The following is a 21,725-nucleotide window of genomic DNA, read 5'->3' as shown; positions in this document are numbered from 1 at the left end:
CCGGGCCGGGCCGGGCGGCGGAGCTCCGCGCTGCCGGGGCGGGCGGCGCCGGGGCCGGGCCGAGCCAGGCCCAGCCCTGCTGCCGGGCGGGGCGGGCTGGAGGCCGCCTCTCCGGTCCGCAGCGGCTCTCCGGCCCCGCGGAACCGGCCGGGGAAGGGGCGGCCCGCGCCGCCATCTTTGCTGAGGGCAGCGGCCTTCGCGCGGGGGGCGGGCACGACGCCGCGCGCGCCATGTTTGGTGCGGGCGCTGAGGCGGCGGCGCCGGGAGGCCCGGAACGGCCCGGCCCCGGTCCCTCCGGTCCGCCACCCCCCCCCCCCCCGGGCCACCGGGCCCGCTCCGAGCCCCCCCGCCTGGGCTGGGGAACGCGAGGAAAGGCCAAAGGACGAGAGGTTTATAAATACTTCATTGATTACAAAAAGAAGCTTCCAAAGCTGATACAAAAGCACAGCAGCGGCGGTGCTCGCCTCTCCGTACGAGGACAAGACAATCCCAGGCCCAGAAGGTCCCTGCTGGAACACGTACGGGGCAACCTTAAACAAAAATATCACTTCTTCCTTTTCCCCAAATAACCCATCATTAAATACTAGAAATAGACGACAACACACAAGGCGCGTGCAAGGCACGCCGGCTCGCTGCCGACGCCGCGCGCGCCCCGGTTGATGTCAAACGAGAGCAGCGAGGCTTTGCCGCGGGGGGAGAGGGCTCCCGGGCCGGGGCCGGCGGTGGGCGGCTTGAGGCCACCCTTGGCTCAAGAAACCCCTGGGAAGGCAAACTGGGGGGATCCCTGCGGGGGCTGCCTTGCGGAGCACCCTCCGTGCCTGCCGGTGCCCGCCGCGCCGGCACGGCCTCGCCCGAGCTCCCGCTCTGCAGGGGGGTACCACGAAAACCACCCAGGAAGGAAACCCGGGGGGGCGCGGGGGGAGAGGTGCTTCTGCACCGCCCGACGTTCAAAACCCAGGACCCCGCGCGGAGGATGAGCCGAGGCGCTGCGTCGCAGAATCCACTGGGATTTCCCCGACACGCGGGGACCGAGCGGCGTGGGCGCTGCGCAGCACGCCCGGAGCGTAACGTCATTTCGCCGAGGCCATCGCAGCCAAAGCACCTACTTCTGCAAAACAGCATGATAAGATCTCAAGATAGATTAAAAAAAAAAAATAATCTGTTTTTTTTTTTCTTTGTAGCTGAAACAGGCCTGGCCGCATCCCTCCTCGCCCGGTGCTGCCGGCGCGGGTGAGCGCCGTCCAGCCAGCGCAGCCCGGAGCAGCTGCCTCGCAGGCACTCGAGCACGTGTGAAAGGCACAAGGTACGGCCCCGCGTCGCTTCTCCCTCCGTCCGGCCGCCCCGGGGGCTGGCCTGAGCGTGGCTCCCTCCTGCCCCCACTTCCAGCCCAGCCACCCGGGAGGGCGCTGGGTGCTGGGCCAGGCTGGCGGGGGAAGGCGCGCGCAGGCAGCTCACGCGTGGGACAGGGAAGAGCAGGGTGCGTGCGCTCGCTGCCGCTAACACGGCGGGCATAGTGCGGGGTATCCGCCGTCTTCACCAAGCTTCCTGCGTTATGGCTGCTGCTGATACTGGCTCTCTGTTGCAGTAAAGAAATCCTCCAACACGCTCTGCGTGTACTCGAAGGTGGGACGATCCTCCGGTTTGGTCTTCCAGCATCTCATCATAATGTCATACAGCTCCTCGGGGCAGTTCTCTGTGCGGGGCATCCGGTACCCGTGCTCCAGCGCCCTGATCACCTCCACGCTCGACATCCCTGGAGAAACAGGGCAGGACAGCTGAACGTTTCGTGGTTTATCACCGATTTCTTGAAAAAGCAAAAAAACACCCAAGCCCCAAACTACCCCCCTTTGGGCAGTGTCACTAGGAAGAAAAAGGACAGGTTAGAGGGGGCGGGAAGGGGGAACTCCTGCTCCCGGTCAGGGAAATGTGAACAACCGAGATGCTGTTAGTTGCGGCACGCAGTTTTGTACCCCAGTTGAGCAGATCAGACGGGAATTGTAATTGTTTTGTGTACATTTCCACACAATAAAGGCTACACTTCTCCACCCGCTGCGTCTTCAATGAGCTGTTCCTTCCAGTGTCACTGGTAGCAGTAAGTTAGTGTGCTGGCAGAGCCGGTCCTTCCCCAACGACCCTTTATGCCGCCCCACATCCTTCGGGGTTGGTTTGCGGCAACTTTTACTTTTCTTGTACAGAATAATTTCCCGTGGAAAAAAAGGTACCAAAGAAACCATTAGTATAAAATGCCGGGCGGTTCCTAACGATGACGATTTACAGACTGCTCGAGCCTTCCCAAAACCGCCTGGCCCGGCTGTCAGCCCTGAACTGATGTGCTGCTTCCAAACACGCTTAATCTGCAGGAGGCAGACAGCCACGCGTTAGCGCTGCGACACAAACCCGCGAGCCAGGAGCCTGCGGCGTGTGACACCCGCTCTCCCAGGGACAGGCAGTCCAGCCTGGGGCAAGTCAATCAGCCTCCCACGTTAAAAACGTGATCTTCTATTTTAGAAACGGAGAGACCAGATCTTTTAGAGATCCTGACCACTGTCGGTTTCCCCCGGAGCTGGAGGAGCTCGGGACCTCCTTGCAGGATCAGCCCCAGGGCAGTCTACTGCGTAGCTGCCCTTCTCCCCAAAGCAGCAGGCACCCCAAAGTCACCACCGCCTGGACTCCTTCCGTGGGCTCCCCGGAGGAGATGTCCCAGCTCTGCTTCGTGGAAGCTGAGAAGAGGGGGCCCATGCCACAGCAGCACGGATTTCAGGTCAGTGCAAACAGCTGGTGTCCCCTGAGGACTCCCAGGGAGAAAATCTTCCTAATTATCCGTCCTAGGGGAGCTCTTGTCCAAAGAGTCGATGTAGCTAAACGCGCGGCGCAGGCTGCTCGGAGGCTGTCCCGTGCTCTGCGCTCCTCTCCATGGCTCACAGACAGAACTGCCATCTTGAGAGCTTGTGCTACCGCCTTTGAGCTCTGCTCCCAGTGTGAGGTGCAGATTTCTCACCGTTCCCTCTGTTTTCAGCGATCTGACTTCACGGAGAAGCGGATCCCATGGATGGGCCCCAGAAGGTGGAGCATGTCGTTTGGAACCAGATCAGAGGAGGGACTCCACCTCCTTACCTGGGTATGGGATGCGCCCGTAGGTAATGATCTCGGTCAGGAGGATCCCAAAGGACCAGACGTCTGATTTTATAGTGAAAGATCCGTAGTTGATGGCTTCTGGTGCAGTCCATTTAATGGGAAACTTGGCACCTGGACAAACGGATCCAACAGGACACATGAGCTCTAACCCAAATGCTGAGAAACCGGTGGTGAAATATGGGGAAGGAGAAACAAACACACAGAAGAGGAAGAAGTGAAGCGATGCAAATGAGAGGAGCTTCCCTCATCTGCCCGTTTCCACATCACGTCCCTCCCAGGGTCCTTGCCACCAAGGTTACAGGTTGATAATGGCTCTAAGGGAATCCCACAACCCTTCACCATCTCAGACCGCGGCCAGACGCCCCCGGCAGCTCCCGCACCTTCCCGGGCCGTGTACTCGTTGTCTTCGATGACTCTGGCCAGTCCAAAGTCTGCAATCTTGCACACCAGTAGGGCCGACACCAGAATATTGGCAGCTCTCAGGTCTCTGTGGATGTAGTTCCTCTTCTCGATAAAAGCCATTCCTTCTGCAATCTGTAAAAAGGGGAAAGAGAAAAATGCAAAGAGGCTGTTTGAAAGAACGCAACCTCCCCGATGGGACTGTTACCAGGAATGGAAAGAGGTCAAGTGATTCTGCCCAGCGCTTTGAAAGGGGGTGAAAGGAGGCCGAGTCACAGCAGCCGTGACCGCCTCTCCTGCGCGGGAACCGCTCTCCGTGCAGGGACTCCCTTGCAGAAGAGGCCGGGGTTTGGGGGACCAGCCCAACGCGACCCATTTAAGCCCCTGCGCGAGAGAGGCAGGGAGAACTGGCAGCCGACGTGCTCACGAGCAAGCGCCCGTGGATGCCCGCAGGGCAAGGTGAACTGCTGCCTCCGTAGCCATGCGGACGTGAAGAGGAGTAAATCATTCTCTGCTCAGGGGAGACGGAGGCCAGTCTCCAAGTACATCAGCCACTGCCGGAGAGCAGCAGGGAGGGAACTATCCTCTCTCTACGCTAAGGGAACAACAAAGGGACTTTAACTGCTGCAGCGAGGGTCGGCCAGCGTTGCAGAGCTTCCTTGGCGAGGGCAGCAGAGCACGGTGGCGGGTGGTGGCGGGTCTCCCGAGGAGGGCGGGGAGGTGTCTGGGTTTTCGGGAATAGTTTGCAAAGAGTCAGTCCCTCCCGGGGGCAGGATGGCTGTGCCGACCCCCGAAGATCCCCCCCGGCTCCATCTTCTGAAGTCTCTGCACTGGGTGGCTGCGGCTGCTTGTGCAGCTACCATCAGCCGCGACCAATGCAGAGATGACCTGGTGCGTGCACAAACCACCCCCGGATTGGTGCCACGTTATCCCACGCCCGGCTGCTGCCAGCGCCCGGGAGGGGAAGGGGCCGGAGCAGGCAGAGGGGACCCCCCCGTCCCCGTCACACCTGCACAAGCCGGGCCAGGGTAAGGTGCAGTTGCTCACGGAGCTCTCCACACAAAATACAGAAGTAAACAAGCACTGCAAGAGCGGAAGGATTATTTCCATGACCACAGACACAGTTTCGCTTGCAGTGACTCAGCCCCAGCACAAGCCTGGGTTCCAGGCTTCCTAGCTGCCTGATGCCTGCCTGCACGCCTGCTGCCTGCCTGCACGCCTGCTGCCTGCACATGAAAGCGCTTCAGCCTTCGCTTCCCAGCGCTGCAGAAAGCAGCCCCTCTGAGCCACGGAGCCAAGCCGGGCGGTTTGCAAGAGCCAGCATGCTGGGAACAGATGGCGTGCACGAGTGCACAGCTGAGCCGCAGACCCTGGCACAGCCGGCTGGAGCAGCCAGTGACCTGGTCTGAGCCTCCGGGCTCTGGGCTCCCATCCTGGCCTTCCTGTTGCACAGGTACCTCTAGGAATTATTGCAGAGGTACCAAGCTTAGCTCAAAGGGTCCCTGGATTCGGCCAGCATCTGGGGACACTGCAGAAGCGGCAGGGACAGGGCAGTGGTTGCACAAATGGTTGCACACACGAAGCTAGATGTATAATAGCATGCTCAGCTGTACTCAAAATCAGCTCCTGAAAATACCCCCAAAACGATCTTCCCCGTGTCCTGCTGCCTCTCCAGCCGCCTCCCCCAGCCCGTGACAGCCCTTCGGCAGGGAGGTGACTTTAACGAACCACAAACCTCCCGCAGGCATTGCTGTGGGGCAGCGTAACACGCTACGCTCCCTTCTAGAAACCGCGCCCGGCTCAGTCTCCCGGGCGCTGTGAACGCAGCAAAATGGTGGGGCTGTAGAGTTCATATTAAACATAGGGAGCTCAAGCCGCCAGAGCTGCAGGGGGTCCTGCCCAGGGGCACGGCCCGAGCGGGCGTACGACGCTGCCCCGAAGCACCGCAGCTGGTGCCGGGGTGGCACGGGGTGGCCGTGCGGCCATCTGGGGTTTTGTGGGGCTTTTGCAAAGTTTGCAGACGAGGCTCTGTCGCCCGGAGCCTGTTGTTTGCAGGTAACCATCCCATCAGCAGCAATGGATAGAAATCGATAGCTTTGCCGTGGCTGCTCCCCGGGGAGCCCCGGGCTCAGACAGGCCACGCCGACCAGCATCTGCGCGCCCCGGAGAAGGGACCGTGCAAACGTGAGCAGTGAAAACAAGCTCCAACCCCCAGGCCCCGCAACTTCCACAAAACACAACGGCACCGCGGGCTGCGAGGGTGGCAGAAACCACAGCAGCCTTAGAAGACACAGATTTCCCGGCTCCTGGGAAGGAGCAGGCTGGCTAAACCCCCCGGGCTCGGCGCAGCTCCGGCGAGGCACCGTGCTGCAGCCGACGGGCTAGCGGGGAGGAAGCCGCCACTTCTCCTTTCCCACACACCTGCTGCTGCGCGGGCAGCCGGACCCGCGGGGCGAGCAGGCAGCTGCCTGCCCGCCGGGCGCGAGGGCAGCACCGCAGGGAAACCTCACCGGCTCCTTTCCTGCATCCCCACCACCCCCAGTGCTGGCCTGCGCAAACAAGGCACTGCCCAAGCCCCGGGTAAGCTCTTGGGCTCCTTGAACCCCCCTCACCCTTCCCAGGGGCAAGGGGGAGCGGGGAGCTGGGGAAGGTCTGCTCCCCCTCACCTGGGCAGAGAAGTCGATCAGCTTCGGGAGCGGCTGCTTGTTCCCCTCATCGCTCTTCAGGAAATCCAGCAAGCTCCCTGCGGGCAGGGAAGGGTGCTGGGGCTGACGGCTCAGCTGGAGCCTGCGCCCACCCTGGGGGTGGCACGGTGCTGGGGGCGGCACAGGGTCCCGGGGAGCCGAGCACGACGCGGGGACTCGGTCAGGAGACACACCTGACCCCCACCCCGCTCCCATGGGCTGGGCGGAGGAGCCAGCCCCGCTGCAGGCTCCCTCCTGCCGTGTGGAGTGCTCCTCCTCGTCTGCCCCCCGTCCCCATCCCTCCCTCTCCCAGGGCTCTCACCGCATCCCCCTGCCCAGCACCCTGCCCCAGCACCCTGCCCCAGCACCCTCAGACATGCAGTGGCCGGAGCTGGCCCCGCTCCCAGTGCCCCGGCAGCCGGTGCAGAGCCCACGGCCAACCCCGGGGACGCAGGAGGGGCTGATCCTGCACCATCCCTGGGGCAGCTGGGTACCGCCGCCTGGCCTGGCCCGCGGCGACCACGCAGGGGCACGGGCAGCACCTTTCTCCATGAACTCGGTGATGATGTAGATGGGCTCCTCCTTGGTGACGACCGCGTGCAGCTTCACCAGCTTGTCGTGCTGCAGCGTCTTCATCAGGTTTGCCTCCTCCAGGAAGGCGTCCACGGACATGCTGCCCGGCTTCATCGTCTTCACCGCCACCTTGGTGTGCTTGTTATAGGTAGCTGCGGGGCAGCACGACAGACGTTCCCAGCCTGCCCAGTGCCCAGGCACTGGGAGCACTGGGTTTTGGAGCCAAAGCACCCACTCCTGCAGACAGAGCTGCTGCACGAGGGCTGGAGACCATGCGCAGCCCAGGGCTGTCCCCACGCACCCAGCCCTGAGCCGTCCCTGCATTAAGGCCAGGGCCACCTCCACCTCCCCGTGCTCCTCTCCCGCAGGTCACTCCCTCCCTGCCTCTTCCGCCCTGCCATCCCTCCACCTCCTCTCCCATCCCTCACCCTTCCTCCTCCACCATCACCTTCACCTTCCTCCCAGCTGCCTCCCCCTCGCTCTCACCCATCCACACTTCTCCGAACTGCCCGGCTCCCAGCTTCCTCTCCAGGCTTAGCGACTCCCGAGGGATCTCCCAGGCATCTTTCTCCCAGGGCTTCTGCGGCTTGGGCACGCAGCAGGGGTAGGTGAGCTTCTGGCACAGCCCGTCGCTCTGCCCTGCCGGGGAGCACCGACAGCCGTCAGCCGGTCTGTCTCACCAGCCGCTTCGTGCTTCGAAGCAGAGCCCACGACAGCCTCCGTGGCCACGGGGCGCGTCCTGGCACCACGTGCCCCGCTGCAAACACGGGACACGGCCCCGCTGGCGTCGCTCTGCCCTGCCAGGCATTACTGCAGCACGCCAGCGCAGCCAGGGCACCGGCCCGCCTGGGGATGGGGAGTCCCGGGCACTGCGGGCATGCGGGGACACCAACACCCATGGCTGTGACGGCCAGCAAGCCAGGCACCGCGCCAGGGGAAGGTCTGGCATCGCTGCACGTCACAGCCGGAGCCACAGCGGGAGGCCAGTGGTGACGGGCAGGAGCCCCTCGGCCTCTGCACGCCCCCGGCTACCCAGCGGCTGCTTGGCTTGGGGACAAAGCCCCATCCAGGGTGGGGGGCCAGGCACCCCGGGGCTCACCCTTGTAGTGCTGGACCAGCTCCTGCAGTGTATCAAAGCTGCTGCGCGGTGAGATGTAGAAGCCACCACTATCCAGCGTCCGGATCTTGTAATGCTTCACCATGCTGCCCTGCACGTCGTCCCCGTCCCGCACCGACAGCGAGTAGCAGCCTGTTCGGGGAGGGGTGAGCTGCCAGCCCCGCGCGGAGGGCACGGCCCCGCGGCGCCCGGCCACCCCACGCTCGCGGCACGCGCGGTGCCGTCACCCAGCAGAGCCACCACTGCAGCACCCGTCCCCACCGTGCTGCCACCGCCCCCTCGGCCCCAGGCACAGCTACACAGCGTCCCAAGCACCAAAGCAGCCTCAAAAGGGCACGTCCCCCTGTCCACGCCACAGGGCTCGGACACGCGGCAGCACCACGGGCTCTTGCAGGGACACTCGCAGCAGGAGGACGGGACCCCCGGTTCCTGCCCCACAGCAAAGTGGAGACCCCGGGCTGGGGAGGCATCTCCCGAGCTCCTCTGCCAGGCAAGCGTGGGTGAGGGAGGCCCCGCCGGCGCAGCTGCTCCCCACCACCGCGCTGCGGGCACCCCTCCGGACCTTTCGTCGTCTCGCTGTCCCGTATCATGAAGGATCCGATCACATTCCCGGGGCTAAGGAGCTGCCGCTCCGCGTCCTTCCGGCTGATGCCCTTGAAAAACCACCTGCAGCAGAAACAAATGAACCGACGAACGCTGCCGGGGCTGGGAGAGCTCAGGCTGGCGTGGGGCAGGGCTGGACATGGGGCAGGAGCGGGGGCAGCTGCAGGGGGGAGCACGGGACGGCGCAGGGCCGGGATGTGCCTCGGAGGAACGGACTCACTCTTCTGTCTCCAGCGAGTCGGCTCGGGCAACGTAGTTGCTGGGGATGAAGCCTTCGCGCCCCGTCACCAGCGACTGCGCTTGCCACCACTCCCCTGACCTGCGACAGAAACGGCATCGGGTCGGCCCGTGGCACCTGGCACTGGGCGCCGCCGGCTCCTCCAGGGGCAAATTCCAGAAAAAAAACCCAGGAGGGCCACGCAAGCCTGCAGGACACCCTGGGGCGGGGGGACGCCGGCAGCACTTACTCCTCCAGCACCTTCAGCCGCTCCCCTTTCTGGAAGCTCAGGTCCCCAGCGTGCATCGCCTCGTAGTCATAGAGCGCCAGCACCACGTTGTCCCCCGAGCCTGCAGCGAGGGAGCTCCCTGGGCACCGCTCCCCGTGCTGGGATGGGGCACGGGCTGCCCCTGCCATGGGCAGCCAGGACACCAACCAGGATCCCCGCAGCACCCGGCATCTCCATCTTCATCGTGCCACGGCCACGGCCGGCCTTTGAGGAAGCCCAGAGCTCCCGTCCCGTCCCGTCCCGTCCCCACGCTCCCCCCGCATGCTCCCACCCTCTGCACCCGCTTGCAGCACCCCTGTACCTTGCAGCCCCCCATCCTCGGGCAGGGGCATGGCCACACCGGGGACATTATTGCTCTGGAAAGCAGGACAGAAACCAGAGAGTGATGCTGCGGGTGGCAGAGACCCCCACCCTACAGGGGTCTCAGCCCCACCATGGCCCCGGCCCCCAGCGGCAGGGGCAGGAGGGCACCCGAGGGGCAGCGCCCGCCTCACCAACCCACCCAGCACCAGCATCTCTGTCCCCTCCCAAACACCTTCACTTTTCTCTCTCTTTTTCCATAATTCCTTGGTTCCCATCAGGTTTGCTCTGTGCCTGCCCCACACAAGCTGGGCCGGGCTCTGTGCTCCCGTCCCATGGCCAAGCCCCTGCCTGGGGCACAGGCACTGCCAGCGCCCGCAGCCAGCCCCGCTCTCGGCACTGGCAGCTCTGGTGAGGAGAGGGGCTGAGCCCCCCGATGGCTCAGTCCCGCGCCCCCGGCTCGGCCGGCAGCTCCCACTCACCCTCTTGTTGGCGGCCGTGGGGTCCCTCACGTAATGTCCCTGCTGCAGGCTGGGGCCGGGGTCAGAGTCAGTTTTTATCGTCTTCTCTTGGACGCCAGCTTCCTTCGACTTCACGCAACCCATCCTGCAGCCAAGGGAGGGGAAGTGAAGCCATTGCGACAGAGGTGAAAGCCCCGCTCCAGCCCCGCTCCCAGCAGCTCCTGCCTGGCACAGCACGGCGCCGGTGCATGGCACAGGACCGTGATGCCCGCACGGCCACGGGCAGAGAGGGCTCTGCTCCCCCCGCAGAGCTGCGCTCGGTGACAGCCGCAGGGCGTCGGGGTGCCTGGCAAGCGGCACAGCGATGTGCCATGGCGCAGCTTCGCAGCCCTTCCCCGGCTGGGGGTGCAGGCATGGCAGGAAAGAGCCTCTTTGCAAAGCAGGACCCCCGTCATGGAGGGGCTCCCCCGCAGATCGGGGCTCCCCGCCCAGCACCGCTGGTGCTTGTGGCCATGGCCCCTGTGCCGCCGCGGGTCACCGCTCCGCACCGTGCTCCCCACCTGCTCTCTGCCGCGTTGGAGCTGCCTCGAGCAGCCACCGGCCCAGGGTGAATGCAAATGCTCGACTTTCTCCAGCTCCCCAAGGAACATCAGCAGGAAAACATGCAGCAAGAAGCAGCGAGCGCAGGGGAAAACCCCCGCAAAGGCACTTCCCTTGCCCGGGGGAGACCTCGGCACAGAGAAAGGAGAAGGTGCCAGCGGTGACAATGAAGGAGGAACCTCGGGGCTGAGCGAGGCCCCGCGACGTGCACAGCACCGCCGGCCTCGCTGGGGGAGCAGGTGGGCACCAGCAGCACCGCCTCGCTACCACGGCCCTCGAGGGACATCGCTGTCACCTCCCAGCCACCCCACAGTCACTCCTTGCCCTTCTCAGCGTGCCAAAGCCTGGGCCAGCCCCGCTCCCCAGGGCAGAGCTGGAGCAGCAGCGGTGGCCCCAGACAGCATGTCCCCCTCGCCAGGGATGCCCCGGGCCCAGGCTCGGGACCGGCCGCCGGCAAAGCCCAATGCCAGCTCCATCCTGGCAAACGCATGCAGCGCCTGGCTGGAACTCGGCCACAGCCTGCGCCGGCACCGCGGCAGGTATTTGCTGTGCCCGTCCCACGCCGGGTCGCAGCATTCGGCCCTACAAAGCACAAACACCTCTGGGGGGTCCGAGAGTCCCGCAGCCACCCAGCCCCCGGCATCCCGGCTCACCGCTACGCGCACCGACCCTGCGGCCAGGGCTTTCCCGCCGGCTGCCGCGGCACAGCGCCGAGGCCTGCCAGCACAGGGAGCGCCGGTGGCAGCGGCCGTCCCTGGTGCGTCCCAGCCCGAGAGCCGTGTCCCACAGCCCGTGTGGCTGTCCCCAGCCATGGGGACCAGGTGGGGCGGTGGGAGCTCCATCGCGCCCTCGCTGCCCCGTGCCCTCGGTGGCGGGGCGGGCGGTGGCGGGTCCCCGACAGCCCCTGCGAGGCCACCGGCTGGGATCACCTCCCCGGGACTACACCGTGCCCCCCTGGCCGCCCCGCCACCGCCGCCCCGCCGGGCACCCAGGGGCCGCTGCACCCAGCGGGAGGGAGGCAGCGACGGCTGACCCGGGGCAGGGACCGACCCACCGGGCTGCCCGGACCGGCACCGGGGCTCCCCCCGCCCGGCACCGGGGCTCCCCCTGCCCGGCCCCGCCGCCCTCGGGGCTCCGCACACGGCTCCGCTCCGCTCTCACCTCCGCCGCCGTCCCGGGGCACCTCCCGGGGCACCTCCCGCTCCCGGCCGCGGTCCCCGTCCCGGAGCCGGGGCTGCTCCCGTCGCTGCGCTCCGCCCGGCTGCGCGCCCGCCGCCCAGCGAGGCCCCGCCCCTCCCGGTAAGGCCCCGCCCCTCCCGGTAAGGCCCCGCCCCCCGGGGCCGTCCCGGGGCCGTGGGACCCCCCCGACTCCGACGGGGCGGGCGCGGCCGATACCTGCCTGTACCGACACCCCCCCCCAACCCGGGATGGGAGCGGGGACCCCCGTCCCGCACCGAGCGGGACCCCCCGGGCCGGGCGGGACCCCCGTGGCAGCAGAACCAGCCCGCAGGGACATCCCGGCCCGGTGGGGACCCCGCTGCCCCCGGCGTCGGTTTTACGATGGGTGCCAGGGCCCCTCTCTCCCCCCGCGGCCCCGCTGCCCCCGGGAGCCCGGGGGGATTTGGGTGCCGGCACCCCAGGGCAGCCCCCGGGCGGTTTCCTCGCCCGGCACGGGGCCGTGGGCGGCAGCGGGGCACTGGCGGCCGCGGTGTGAGCCTGGTTCTCTGTCCCCAGGGAGGAGAAAAGAGGAAACCCGCGAGCACTGCCCCGTGACGGGGTGCGGGGCACGGGGGTGCAGGACGCAGCGGGGTGCAGGGCACAGGGCTGATGCCGTGCAGCCCGGCTCGGAGGGGCCAGGGGGACCACGGGCTTTGCTGTGTCTCTCCTGGCCCTGGTGGTCCCATCCCAAAGGTCCTCCCGGGTCCCCTCCCCAGCCCCACAGCGCTCCAGCCTTTGCTCTGGTTCACCCAGAGCACCCCTGGACCTGGGACGGGGACGGCGGCAGCAAAGGGACCCGCGGCTCCGCCGTGACACCGGCCATCGCGGGCAGGCACGGCCGGGCCCAGCCCGGCTCTGGCTCAGGAGCATCAGAGGAAGCAGCCGGGGCAGTGAGCGCCTCGCCTGCATGAGGATTTGCATAAGTAAATTTTTTAAAAGAAAAAATAAGTTGCTGCCGGTAGCCCCGGTATCCGCCTGCCCACGCACCGGCCAGGGGCTGCAGCGCTGTCCCGCAGTCCCCACCGAGGGCCAGTGGCCGGGGGCCATCGGCCGGGGGCCATTGGCTCAGGGAACAGTGGCCGGGGGACATCGGCTCAGGGACATCGGCTAGGGGACGGTGGCCGGGGGCCATTGGCCGGGGGCCAGCTGGCCGGCGAGGAGCACAGCCGCGTCCCTCGGCGGCGCTGCAGGAAGCCGGGCCCCGGGGCAGGAACTTCCTTTTGTGAAACACCCGCAGCCATGCCGCTGGCCGGGTGTCGCAGGGACGTCGTCGCTCACGGGGATGCGGGACGGCTGCCCGTGGCATGGCCTGCATCTCAGCCCCGCCCAGCACCGGGGCGCCCGGCGGCAGGATGGGGACGCTGCGCCGGCAGCCCCTGCTCAGGGCATCCCCGGGGCGGTGGGGGCTCTTGGGCACTTTCCTGGCAGGAACAGCCATCCCTGCCGCTCTCCCCGCGCTGGGAGGCGAATGCTTTACCGGGGTGCGCCCAGGCTGGCGGCACAGGTGGCAGCAAGTCAGCTGTGGCCACGAGTCTCCACATCCCACACCCCCTTGCTGGCCCCCCCACTTTGCTCTGAGCTCCCCGGGGTCCCGCGCTGCCAGGAGCACCCCCGGGGCCAGGCCGGCACGGCCGGGAGCTCCCCGACTGCGGGAGCGACCTGCGTGTGGCACCGGGGCAGACAGGGTGCCCAGGCCAGCAGTGGCACGGTGCCTGGCAGGGCTGGCAGCAGCCCCCCCACCCCAGCTTGCCCCCCGCCACAGCAGCCCTCCCACCCCGGCATGGCCTTTCCCTGGGGAAGAACCTGCTCCGCTCCCAGCCCCGCGTTTAATTGCAATCTGCAGAATTTACAGCACATGGCGTTGCCGGCTGGGGGCTCCCCCACCGCCACGGCTGCCCTTCGATGCCATGGGCCCTGCTGAGAGCTGCCAGGGTGGTGCAAAGCCCCGTCCCCTCCCACGGTGACAAAGGGGGGGACAACATCCCCCGTCCCAGGCACTGGGGCAGAGCTGGGCACCTGGCAAGTCAGGGCTTGGAGGTGCAGCACCGCATCGGCGAGCAGGGAGGGGACCGCTGGGTTTCGGCACTCCCTCACAGGTAGTTGTCCTCCTCCTCCTCCTCCTCTTCCTCGTCCTGCGCCAGTGCCTCGATGTCGTGGGTGATGTCCGTGATCATGCGGTTGAAGGACTCGGACTCGGAGCGCAGGGACCAGCTGTCGTAGCTGCGCACGGCCGAGGCCGAGGTGTTGCTCATGCTGCGCTTGATGCGGCCGAAGCTGTCGGTGAGGATCCCGCCCTCCCGGATGCCGATGCTCTCCAGGAAGGTCTCGAAGTACCCGATGTCTTGGTCGGGGATGAAGGGCCTCATTCCTGCCATGGGCACCATGAGCCTCGGGGTGACCCTGCCTGGGTGGGCAGCGCTGGGGCGCGATGCCGGCCAGCCCCACCGGCTGTGCGCAGCGGGGCTCGTCCCATCCCGTCCCCCACAAGCAGTGAGGTCCCAACACCTGCCGGAGCACACCCAGCACCGGCACCCCCTCCCCAAGGGACGCACGGGCGTCAGGAGGGTGACACGGTGACACAGGGTGGCTGCAGCGGGAGCCCGGACACTCACCCAGGAGGAGGAATTTCCTGCGGTCCCCGTAGAGGCGCAGGAGCTCGGCGCAGTACTCCCGCACCGGCGTGCCCAGGCGGTACTCGCGGAGCAGCAGGGCGAACTGCTGGATCTCCTGTGGCGACAGCTTGTTGCGCAGCTGTGGGGACACGGGAACGGGTCGGGGCGGGGGACACCAGCAGTGCACAGCCCCGGCCCCCCCCACTCCACACCCTGCTGGCTGCTCCCCGGTGTGGGGGGCTCAGACCTGCCCACCACCCCCTCCCCAGCCGCTGGCACCGAGCAGGGCCCCTCATCCGTCCCCGCGCCCGCACCGTCACCATGTAGTCCTGCAGCTGCTCCAGCCCCGCGCCGCTCTGGTCGCTGCCGCTGCAGGCGGTGGCCAGGCTGTGGTGGGACTGGTGGAAGGAGGGCGAGGAGGCACCGCTGTAATACGCTTCGAAGGTCTCGTGGGAGCCGTTGCTGCGGGAGGACGGGGGTGAGAGGATCCTGGCACCCCTTGTGTGCCCGCCTGCCCGCCCCGCTGCACAGCACCCACCATCGCTGCAGCCGGGACAGGCACCCACCCCGGGGCAGGGGCACCTTGGGGGCAGCCAGACTCACAAGGAGCTGCAGCAGCTGAAGTCGGCGTCGTAGCCATATGTCCCGTCCGTGCGGCAGCTCTCGCCTGGGGAGGGAGAGCCAAGGTCTGAGAGCGGGGCCAAGCCTCTGCCGTGGCAGCTGCCCCCCGCGCTCTGCCCGCACACCCCTGCCCGTCAGCCCCGTGCCGCCCCGCTCGGCATCGCCGTGCCCGTCCACTCACTCCTGCTGGAGAGCCAGGGCCGCGTGGGCGTGGAGGTGTAGTGGTACCCGGCGCGGTCCACGCACTCGATGCTCTGGTCCCCGTAGATGATCTGGAAGACCTGGCAGATGAGTGCGCAGGACTCCTCGGCGGCGTCCTGGAGTGGGAGGGAGGGAGGGAGCGTGGGTGGCTGGGTGGGTGCTGGCAAGTGGCCGTGTGCCGGCAGGTGGCCATGTGCCGGGGCCGCTCACCCTGTTGGGCACAGCGAGGATGATGAGGTTGGAGTAGGCGTCGGGGCAGGGCTCCTGGGGGTCCAGGGGGTTGCTGCCGGCGTGCCGCCGCTCCCAGCTGCCGAAGCCGGTGCCTCGCTCCCAGCTGCCGCCGACGGTACCGGCCCGCCGCCGCTCCCAGCTGCCGCCGCAGGGCTGCCGCCGCTCCCAGCTGCCCGAGGGCCGCCCGCGCTGCCGCCGCTCCCAGCTGCCGCCCCGCCGCCGCTCCAGGCTGCCGCCCTGCCGGCCCTCCTGCCCGCCCCGCGCCGCCCGCCAGTCCAGGCTGCAGATGGTGTGCCGCCGCTCCATCGGGCCCCCCAGCCGCCCTCCCTCCGGCCATGAGCCCCCCGGCCGCTTCTCAGCAGGGAAGGCCTCCGGCACGCCGGCTGGGGCCGCCTCGGGGTGCGCTCCGGCGGGGACCGGGTCCACTCCCAGGCCTGGGTAGCGAGGAGAGACTGGGCATCAGGGCGGGGGGCTGCGCTGCCCCCCCTGCCCGGCCCCCAGCCCCAGCCCCTGCCCTGGCTGTCCCGTCCCACCGGCCAGGGGGGCTGCAGAGGGATGGGGGTGGCGGGGTGGGGACAGGGGAGCCCCAGTGGGTCGGGGGCAGTGGGACTGCAGTGGGGCTGGGGCAGGGGGTTAGGGGCAGCGGGGCAGGGGGTTAGGGGACGGCTCCGTGTGCAGGCAGGAGCTCAGCCTGGCGCAGCCCCCTCCCTGGGGACCCTGCCCGCGGCCGGCAGCTGAGCCCGGGTTTGCTGATCAAAGCGCCGGAGCCCCTGCGCCCCTCTGGGGCTCCATGTGCGGGGGGACGGGGACGGGGGTCGCTTCCAGCCTCCCCTCCTCCTGCCATTAAAGGCACCCGGGGCTGGGAGCGCAGCCGGGAGCTGCCTGCCGGGGCAGGGGAGCCCGAGGACGGGGAGCCCTACGGAGCGGGGACGGCGGGGAGCCCCGGCGGGGAGCCCAAAGCAGTGCCCCCCTCCAGCCCTGGGGAAGCGGACCCCCACCGAGCCCCTTGAAGAGCCGGGGCAGCAGCGCGGGCTGTTGGGCTCGGCCGTGCTGCGGCCCCGGCCAGACCCAGCACCTCCCCATCACCCCTGGGCTCCGGCCCCCCGTGCCCTGGGGACACCGGGCGCTCAGGGCTGGCTGTCCCACGGCCGGTGGCCCCGGCCGGACACCCGCACCGGTTTTGAGGATGAGGAGGTGCAGGGCATCATCGCGCAGATAGGACGCTGCGGCGATCTCGTGGGTGGGGATGCGCAGGATCAGCTCCTCGTTGTCGCGCCAGGTGAGCAGGAGGCAGCGGGCGGAGAGGCTGAGGATGCTGTCCTGCTCCGGCGTCGTCTGCAGCGGCAGCTCCTTCAGCTGCTGCGGGGGCAGAGCGTGTGCCGGGCCGTGGGGCACCCAGCGGCACGGGGCACCTGGCACCCACGCTCTGGGCAGCGCTGGGGGGCACTCCGGGGGGTGGGGGGCTTCAGGACCCCTCTTACCCTGGCCGTGTCCAGCAGCTGCAGCACCTCATCCCGGCTGGAGGGGTTCAGGGAGGCTGTCACCCATGTCAGGTGGCCTAAAAACTGGGGGGGGGACAAAACCCAGGGCAGCCAGGGGGGGCTGGGGCCAGGGGGCTGGGGCATCCATCTCCCCACCCCACGGCCCAGAGCCTCCCCCAGAGCACACACATCCACACGAGCAGGATGCATTTCCCTGGGGTGCAGGGAGATCCTGCAATGGGGGGGGTCCTCCCTGCACCCCCAGCCCGCCCTCCCCCTCCCTGGGTGTTGCCCCGGCAGGGAGGGGACCAGGACCCTCCTGGCCACCGCGGGTGGTGGCTCTCAGCGTGGTGTGGTGGCCTTGTCCCCCCCTGCCAGGCACAGGCAGGGAACCCGGGCATCCCCCACCCCCTTACCTTCACCTCCTTCTCCACGTAGTCGTGCAGCAGGATCTGGGGGTCGATCAGGTAATCGGGGGGGTAGAGGGGCACCGAGTGCAGTGGCCGCCGGTAGACGCTGCTGCGGAGCGCCGGCCTCCGAGCCGCCTTGGGGAAAACCAGCCGCTTGATGGGCGACACGAAGCCCTGGCAGGGAGAGCGGGCACCGGGACGTGTCAGTGCCAGGCACCCAACCCTGGCACCCATGCACGGGGTCTGCGGGCACCCAGCGCCCGAGGAGGGGCTGGGCACCTCTCTGCTCACTGACCCCAAATTTGCACCATTTGGGCGTCCCAGGAGGCAGCGAGTGGGGACCCCACCTCTCCCTGCCGTGCCACAGGAGGGGGTGCGGAGCCCCTCGTCCCGGTGTCCCCGTGTGTCTCGCCCGCTGCCACCCCCCCGCCAGCCCCCTGGGCCACCAGCCCCAGGCCCACGCACCTTCTTCCCCTTCTTGGCCTCGCTGTCCATGGCGGGGCCGCGGCACTGCCTCCCGGCACGGCCGCCCCCACCGCCCCGCTCGGCGCCGCTGCGTTTTCCTGTGTCGGAAACTCCACCAGGACGGCTGGGATGTGAGTTCCTGCCCCTCCTGGGGGGTGCTGGGACTGGGCTGGGCTGGGCTGGCACTGGGACTGGGACAGGGACAGTACTGGGACTGGGACTGAGACTGGTATGGGATTGGAATAGGGACTGGGACTTGGACTGGGGCTGGGACTAAGACTGGGGCTGGGCTGGTACTTGGGCAGAAGCAGGGGCTGAAGAAGGCTGGGATGGGACTGGAGCAGGGGCTTGGACTGGGACTGGTGCTGGGGCTGGGCTGGAACTCAGGCTGGGACTGGGACTAGGGCTGGGGGTCACTTGGGCTGGGGCTGGGCTGGGATTCGGGCAGAGGCAGGGGCTGAAGTAGGCTGGGATGGGGCTGGAGCGGGCGCCGGGGCTGTGGGTGCCCACGGGACCCGGCTGCAGAGCAGCCCCTGCCCCTCGCTGCAGCCGGGCTCCCCCTGGACCTGGGGCCGGTTCCACTGCCCGTGACCCCGCATCAGCCCCGTCCTCGTGGGGCAGCACTGGGGGGTCCCGGCCCTCATTGCCCCCGTCCTGCCCTGCCCACGCGGGGCCCTGGCACGGGGAACGGCACCGGCAGGAGCCCATGCAGCTGCACCCAGCACCCCGTCCCCATGGCCGCCCATGGGGCCCGAGCCCCCCATGGGTCTGGGGGCTGGCTGGGGATCCGGGCCTCCGGCAGGGAGGAGGTTGGCCCGGCAGTAGCCATGTCCGGCAGTTTCCTCCGCGGCACGCTGCATCCTGCCCGCACACCCCTTCCCTGCCGGCCATCACGCTGTGGCCAGCACCGGCCAGGGCCACCGACACCGGAGAGGCAGCACCGCTGCAGCCGTCCTGCTCCGTCCCCCAGCGTCCCTGAGCACCCCGGGACAGAGGGGCAGCGTCCTGCCCCGCTGCGGAGCCCGGGGCGTGAAGCCAGAGCTGCTGGCAAGGACAGGTTCCCGCAGGCAGGGCTTATTGAAATGAATTTAATATCTCATGTTGCAGCAAAATTAAAAATATACAAAAAGTTTGTGGTATACAAAAAAGTCTCGGTACGGACCCCGGCCTCCCACTCGCCCCCCTGCCCGCGCCGAGGGTCCCAGAGAAGAAGGTGGCACACAGAGTATTTACAGTACGTGACAGCGGCCGCCAGGTCCTGGCACCGGGGGGGCCAGGGACGTGGTCAAGACCCCCCAGCAGCCCCCGCCGGGCACAAACGGCCCCAGCTGAGGGCAAACGGGGCCAGGCCCCAGCCCAAACCTCTTCCCGCTCCCTGAAGCCCGGACAGCCCCGCTGCCGCCCCCAGGGGTGACACCCCCGGGGACCAGGACCCCCGACCCCGCTGGGAGCTCGAGCACCCCTGGAGCTGCCCCCATCCCACAGCGCCTGGCTCAGCCCCGGGTCGCGCCCCCTCGCTCGCCGCGGTCCCGGTGGGCAGGCACCGCCATCCCAGTGCTGCCACCGGCACCGGGGCGCTGCTTTTGGCTTCCCCTGCGGCACAGGCTGGGCGGGTGGCAGCGGGGCGGCCGAGCCCCGGGGCTGGGAGCGGGTCCCATGGCTGCCCTGTGCCCCCCGCACGGCCGGGCCCCCCACGCCGAGCAAGGCAGCACCGCGCGGTCAGAGGCTCGGTGCCGCCTGCCACTGCCGAGATCCCTGCCCGGAGCAGCCCAGGACTGAGGGTACCGTGGCTTGAGTGCATAGAAAAGTGTCCCTCTGTCCTGCTGGCGCGGCCCTGGGGTCCCCATGCAAACCCTGGGGGTGAAGAGCACGGAGGGGGGTGCAGATCGCCCCAGCTGGCGGCTCCTCTCTGCCCTTGGGGGGACCTGCACTGGTCCCCGGTCCCCATGTGGCCCACCCCGGTGGCGTCCCGGCTCCGTGAGTGGGACCCGGTGAGGAGCCACCACCGCCTGGGCACCACGTGGGGCTGCGTCGACGCTGCTCGACGCCTGCAGGGGCGAGCCCCCGCCCCAGCCCGGCTCCCCCGGCCGCTGCCCCCGACCTTCCCTGAGGAAAAGAGACCCCCCCGCAGAGCCGCCCCGCGCCCGGCGCTGCCCCCGGCGCAGCTCAGCACCCACCGCCGGGGTCCGCCCATTACTGGCGGTGAAGGAGGGCTGCAGGTCGTGGGGGGCCTGGCCCAGCCCCTGCCATGCTCTGCACCCTCCTCCAAAAGGATTTCCGAGGCTTCCAGTTAGCACCAGTTAGCACCAGTGACCCCAGCGATGGCCCGCCCCAGCCTGCTGTCACCCCAGCCTTCCAGCTACAGAGAAATGGGAAACGAAAGTAACGTGAAGCCACCGACACAGTGCATACACCCTCCCCGGCCGTGCCACGGGGCTGGCACCCACGGGCCGGCACCCACGCCGTCCCTCGGGGACCCCATGCCCTGGCCCGGTGGGCGGCAGCCAGAGCCGTTCCCAGGGGCAGCTGCCCCACGCCAGCCCTCCCCGTGGCCGGCGCGGTGCCCCGTGGCATGGCGGGGCCGGTGCGGGGCTGCCCACGCTCCCCTGCCCAGGGCAGGGCTTGGCACCGCGGCACGGGGCAGCCGGCGGCCGGGACCCTGCAGGGTTGGCACGGGGGGCGTGGGGATGCGGGGAAGGCACAGGGGCCGTGGGTGCGGGGGGCGAGGGGCCCAGGCGGTGCACAGCCGTGGGGTCCGGCAGCTGCCCTGCCCTGCAAACCCCTGCCAGCGCCCTGCACGCACGCACACGCACACGCACACGCACACGCACACGCACACACACTCACACGCACACGCCTGGCCGGGGGGCACGGGGTACATTCAGCACAGCCCTTCGGGGGGGCACGCCGGCGGATCCGGGCAGGACCAGGGGACACATTCAAACCCGGAGCCTGGGGCAGCCCCGCTCCTCTGGGCAGGCAGGGACAGGCAGGGGCAGGCAGGGGCAGGCAGGGACAGGCAGGGACAGGCAGGATCCCGGCTCACGTTTGTACTGGGGAGCTGGAGGGGGCTGATGCCAATGGGGAGATGGATGGAAACATTCCCGGGTGGGAAGCGATGCCAAACCCGGGAGGGGAGAATGGCTGGGGGGTGAATCCAGCTTTGGGGAGCCCCGGGAATGCCGGCAGCCCCACAGGCCCCCCCAGCAGTGCCAGCCAGGCCCTGCCTCCCCCGGCCTCAGCGGAGGTAGAAAATGTCACACAAAATGTCACCGTTCAGGTGAAAACAAACCCGATGAGATGAAGCGGTTCCCGTGGGGTCGGGGGGGACGATGGGGCACAGCCATCCCCTGCCGCCCCAGCTGGATCTGGGGGCCGAGCTCAGTGCCAGGGGGAGCAGGGTCGGTGCCCACCCGTGAGGGGCTCCCCGGGCCAGGGTCTGTGCCCCACAGGGCAGCGGGGACCCTGTGGAGTGGGGACCGGGCTGACCTCGAGGCAGGGGGACCCAGGATGGAGATGAAGGGGCTCCCCCATGGCTGGCACTACAGGGCAGGGGGAGGCAGGAGACTTGGGGGGGCTGGCCGGACCCCGGCTGTCCCCTGCCCCGGCTCCCTGGGGGTGACAGGAGCCCCACACACACCCCACTACGGCTGCGCTCCAGCCCCGCGGCCCAGCCGCAGCACAGGCACGGGGCAGCCCCGGCTGCCGTGTCCCCGCGTGCTGCCCACCTGGGCCGTGCCGTGCCCCACCGCGCCCCGAGCCCCTCGCAGCTGCCAGCCCCCAGCCGGGGGGTGCCCCCGGTCCCCGTCCTGCGTGGGGCCGCAGCACCCACCGCCTTGGGCTCAGGCACCGGTGAGGTATTTTGGCAAGGACGAGCCCCGGGGGGAGCTGGGGCGGCCGCCACGGGGTGGGACCGGGGGTCTCGGCTGCAGGAGGGCGGCGCGGGGGGGGATAGCACCAAGAGACCTCCCCGGCCCCCACCCGCGGGGCACTCAGCGTGGCGGCACGGCAGCACCGGCAAACCCAACGGAAAGGCAAACGGCTGCGAAGACGCAGGGCGGCCAGGATGGCACCGGGAGGGCCCCACCGCGGCCCCGCACCCCTCGCC

General features: G+C 68.6%; 2 protein-coding genes and 1 long non-coding RNA gene across 6 annotated transcripts; 1 reads left to right on the top strand and 2 right to left on the bottom strand.

Moving 5' to 3' along the window:
- Positions 1–393: 393 nt before the first annotated feature.
- LOC309597083 lies at positions 394–1,699 on the top strand. The gene is made up of 3 exons (XR_014229677.1): positions 394–518; positions 1,182–1,303; positions 1,586–1,699. It is a non-coding gene; the product is annotated as an uncharacterized lncRNA (long non-coding RNA).
- On the bottom strand, positions 1,302–11,634 carry HCK (HCK proto-oncogene, Src family tyrosine kinase). 2 transcript variants are annotated; one of them, XM_082326060.1, is made up of 14 exons: positions 11,540–11,634; positions 10,339–10,507; positions 9,800–9,923; positions 9,319–9,373; positions 8,979–9,078; positions 8,732–8,830; positions 8,471–8,574; positions 7,891–8,040; positions 7,278–7,430; positions 6,761–6,943; positions 6,201–6,277; positions 3,516–3,669; positions 3,115–3,246; positions 1,302–1,753 (listed from the first exon to the last, which is right to left on the bottom strand). In XM_082326060.1, the coding sequence occupies exons 3-14, from the start codon at positions 9,920–9,922 to the stop codon at positions 1,551–1,553; spliced, it is 1,533 nt and encodes a 510-aa protein (XP_082182186.1). In that variant the 5' UTR covers position 9,923; positions 10,339–10,507; positions 11,540–11,634; the 3' UTR covers positions 1,302–1,550. The 2 variants fall into 2 exon arrangements, with proteins under 2 accessions (XP_082182186.1, XP_082182187.1); XM_082326061.1 differs by lacking the exon at positions 10,339–10,507.
- A 1,817-nt stretch (positions 11,635–13,451) lies between these two features.
- On the bottom strand, positions 13,452–17,718 carry CCM2L (CCM2 like scaffold protein). Of its 3 annotated transcripts, none has more exons than XM_082326303.1 (10): positions 17,618–17,718; positions 17,159–17,326; positions 16,743–16,826; positions 16,437–16,620; positions 15,241–15,695; positions 15,011–15,146; positions 14,812–14,875; positions 14,523–14,670; positions 14,209–14,347; positions 13,452–13,964 (listed from the first exon to the last, which is right to left on the bottom strand). In XM_082326303.1, the coding sequence occupies exons 1-10, from the start codon at positions 17,645–17,647 to the stop codon at positions 13,687–13,689; spliced, it is 1,686 nt and encodes a 561-aa protein (XP_082182429.1). In that variant the 5' UTR covers positions 17,648–17,718; the 3' UTR covers positions 13,452–13,686. The 3 variants fall into 3 exon arrangements, with proteins under 3 accessions (XP_082182429.1, XP_082182431.1, XP_082182430.1); XM_082326305.1 differs by having other exon boundaries at positions 15,011–15,101; XM_082326304.1 differs by having other exon boundaries at positions 16,437–16,596.
- Positions 17,719–21,725: the final 4,007 nt, after the last annotated feature.

The sequence above is a fragment of the Platalea leucorodia genome, assembly GCF_965183815.1.
Source record: "Platalea leucorodia genome assembly, chromosome: 13".
Taxonomy (NCBI): Eukaryota; Metazoa; Chordata; class Aves; order Pelecaniformes; family Threskiornithidae; genus Platalea; species Platalea leucorodia.
Note: the sequence above shows the minus strand (reverse complement) of the source record. Positions and strands in the feature narration are given on the sequence as shown.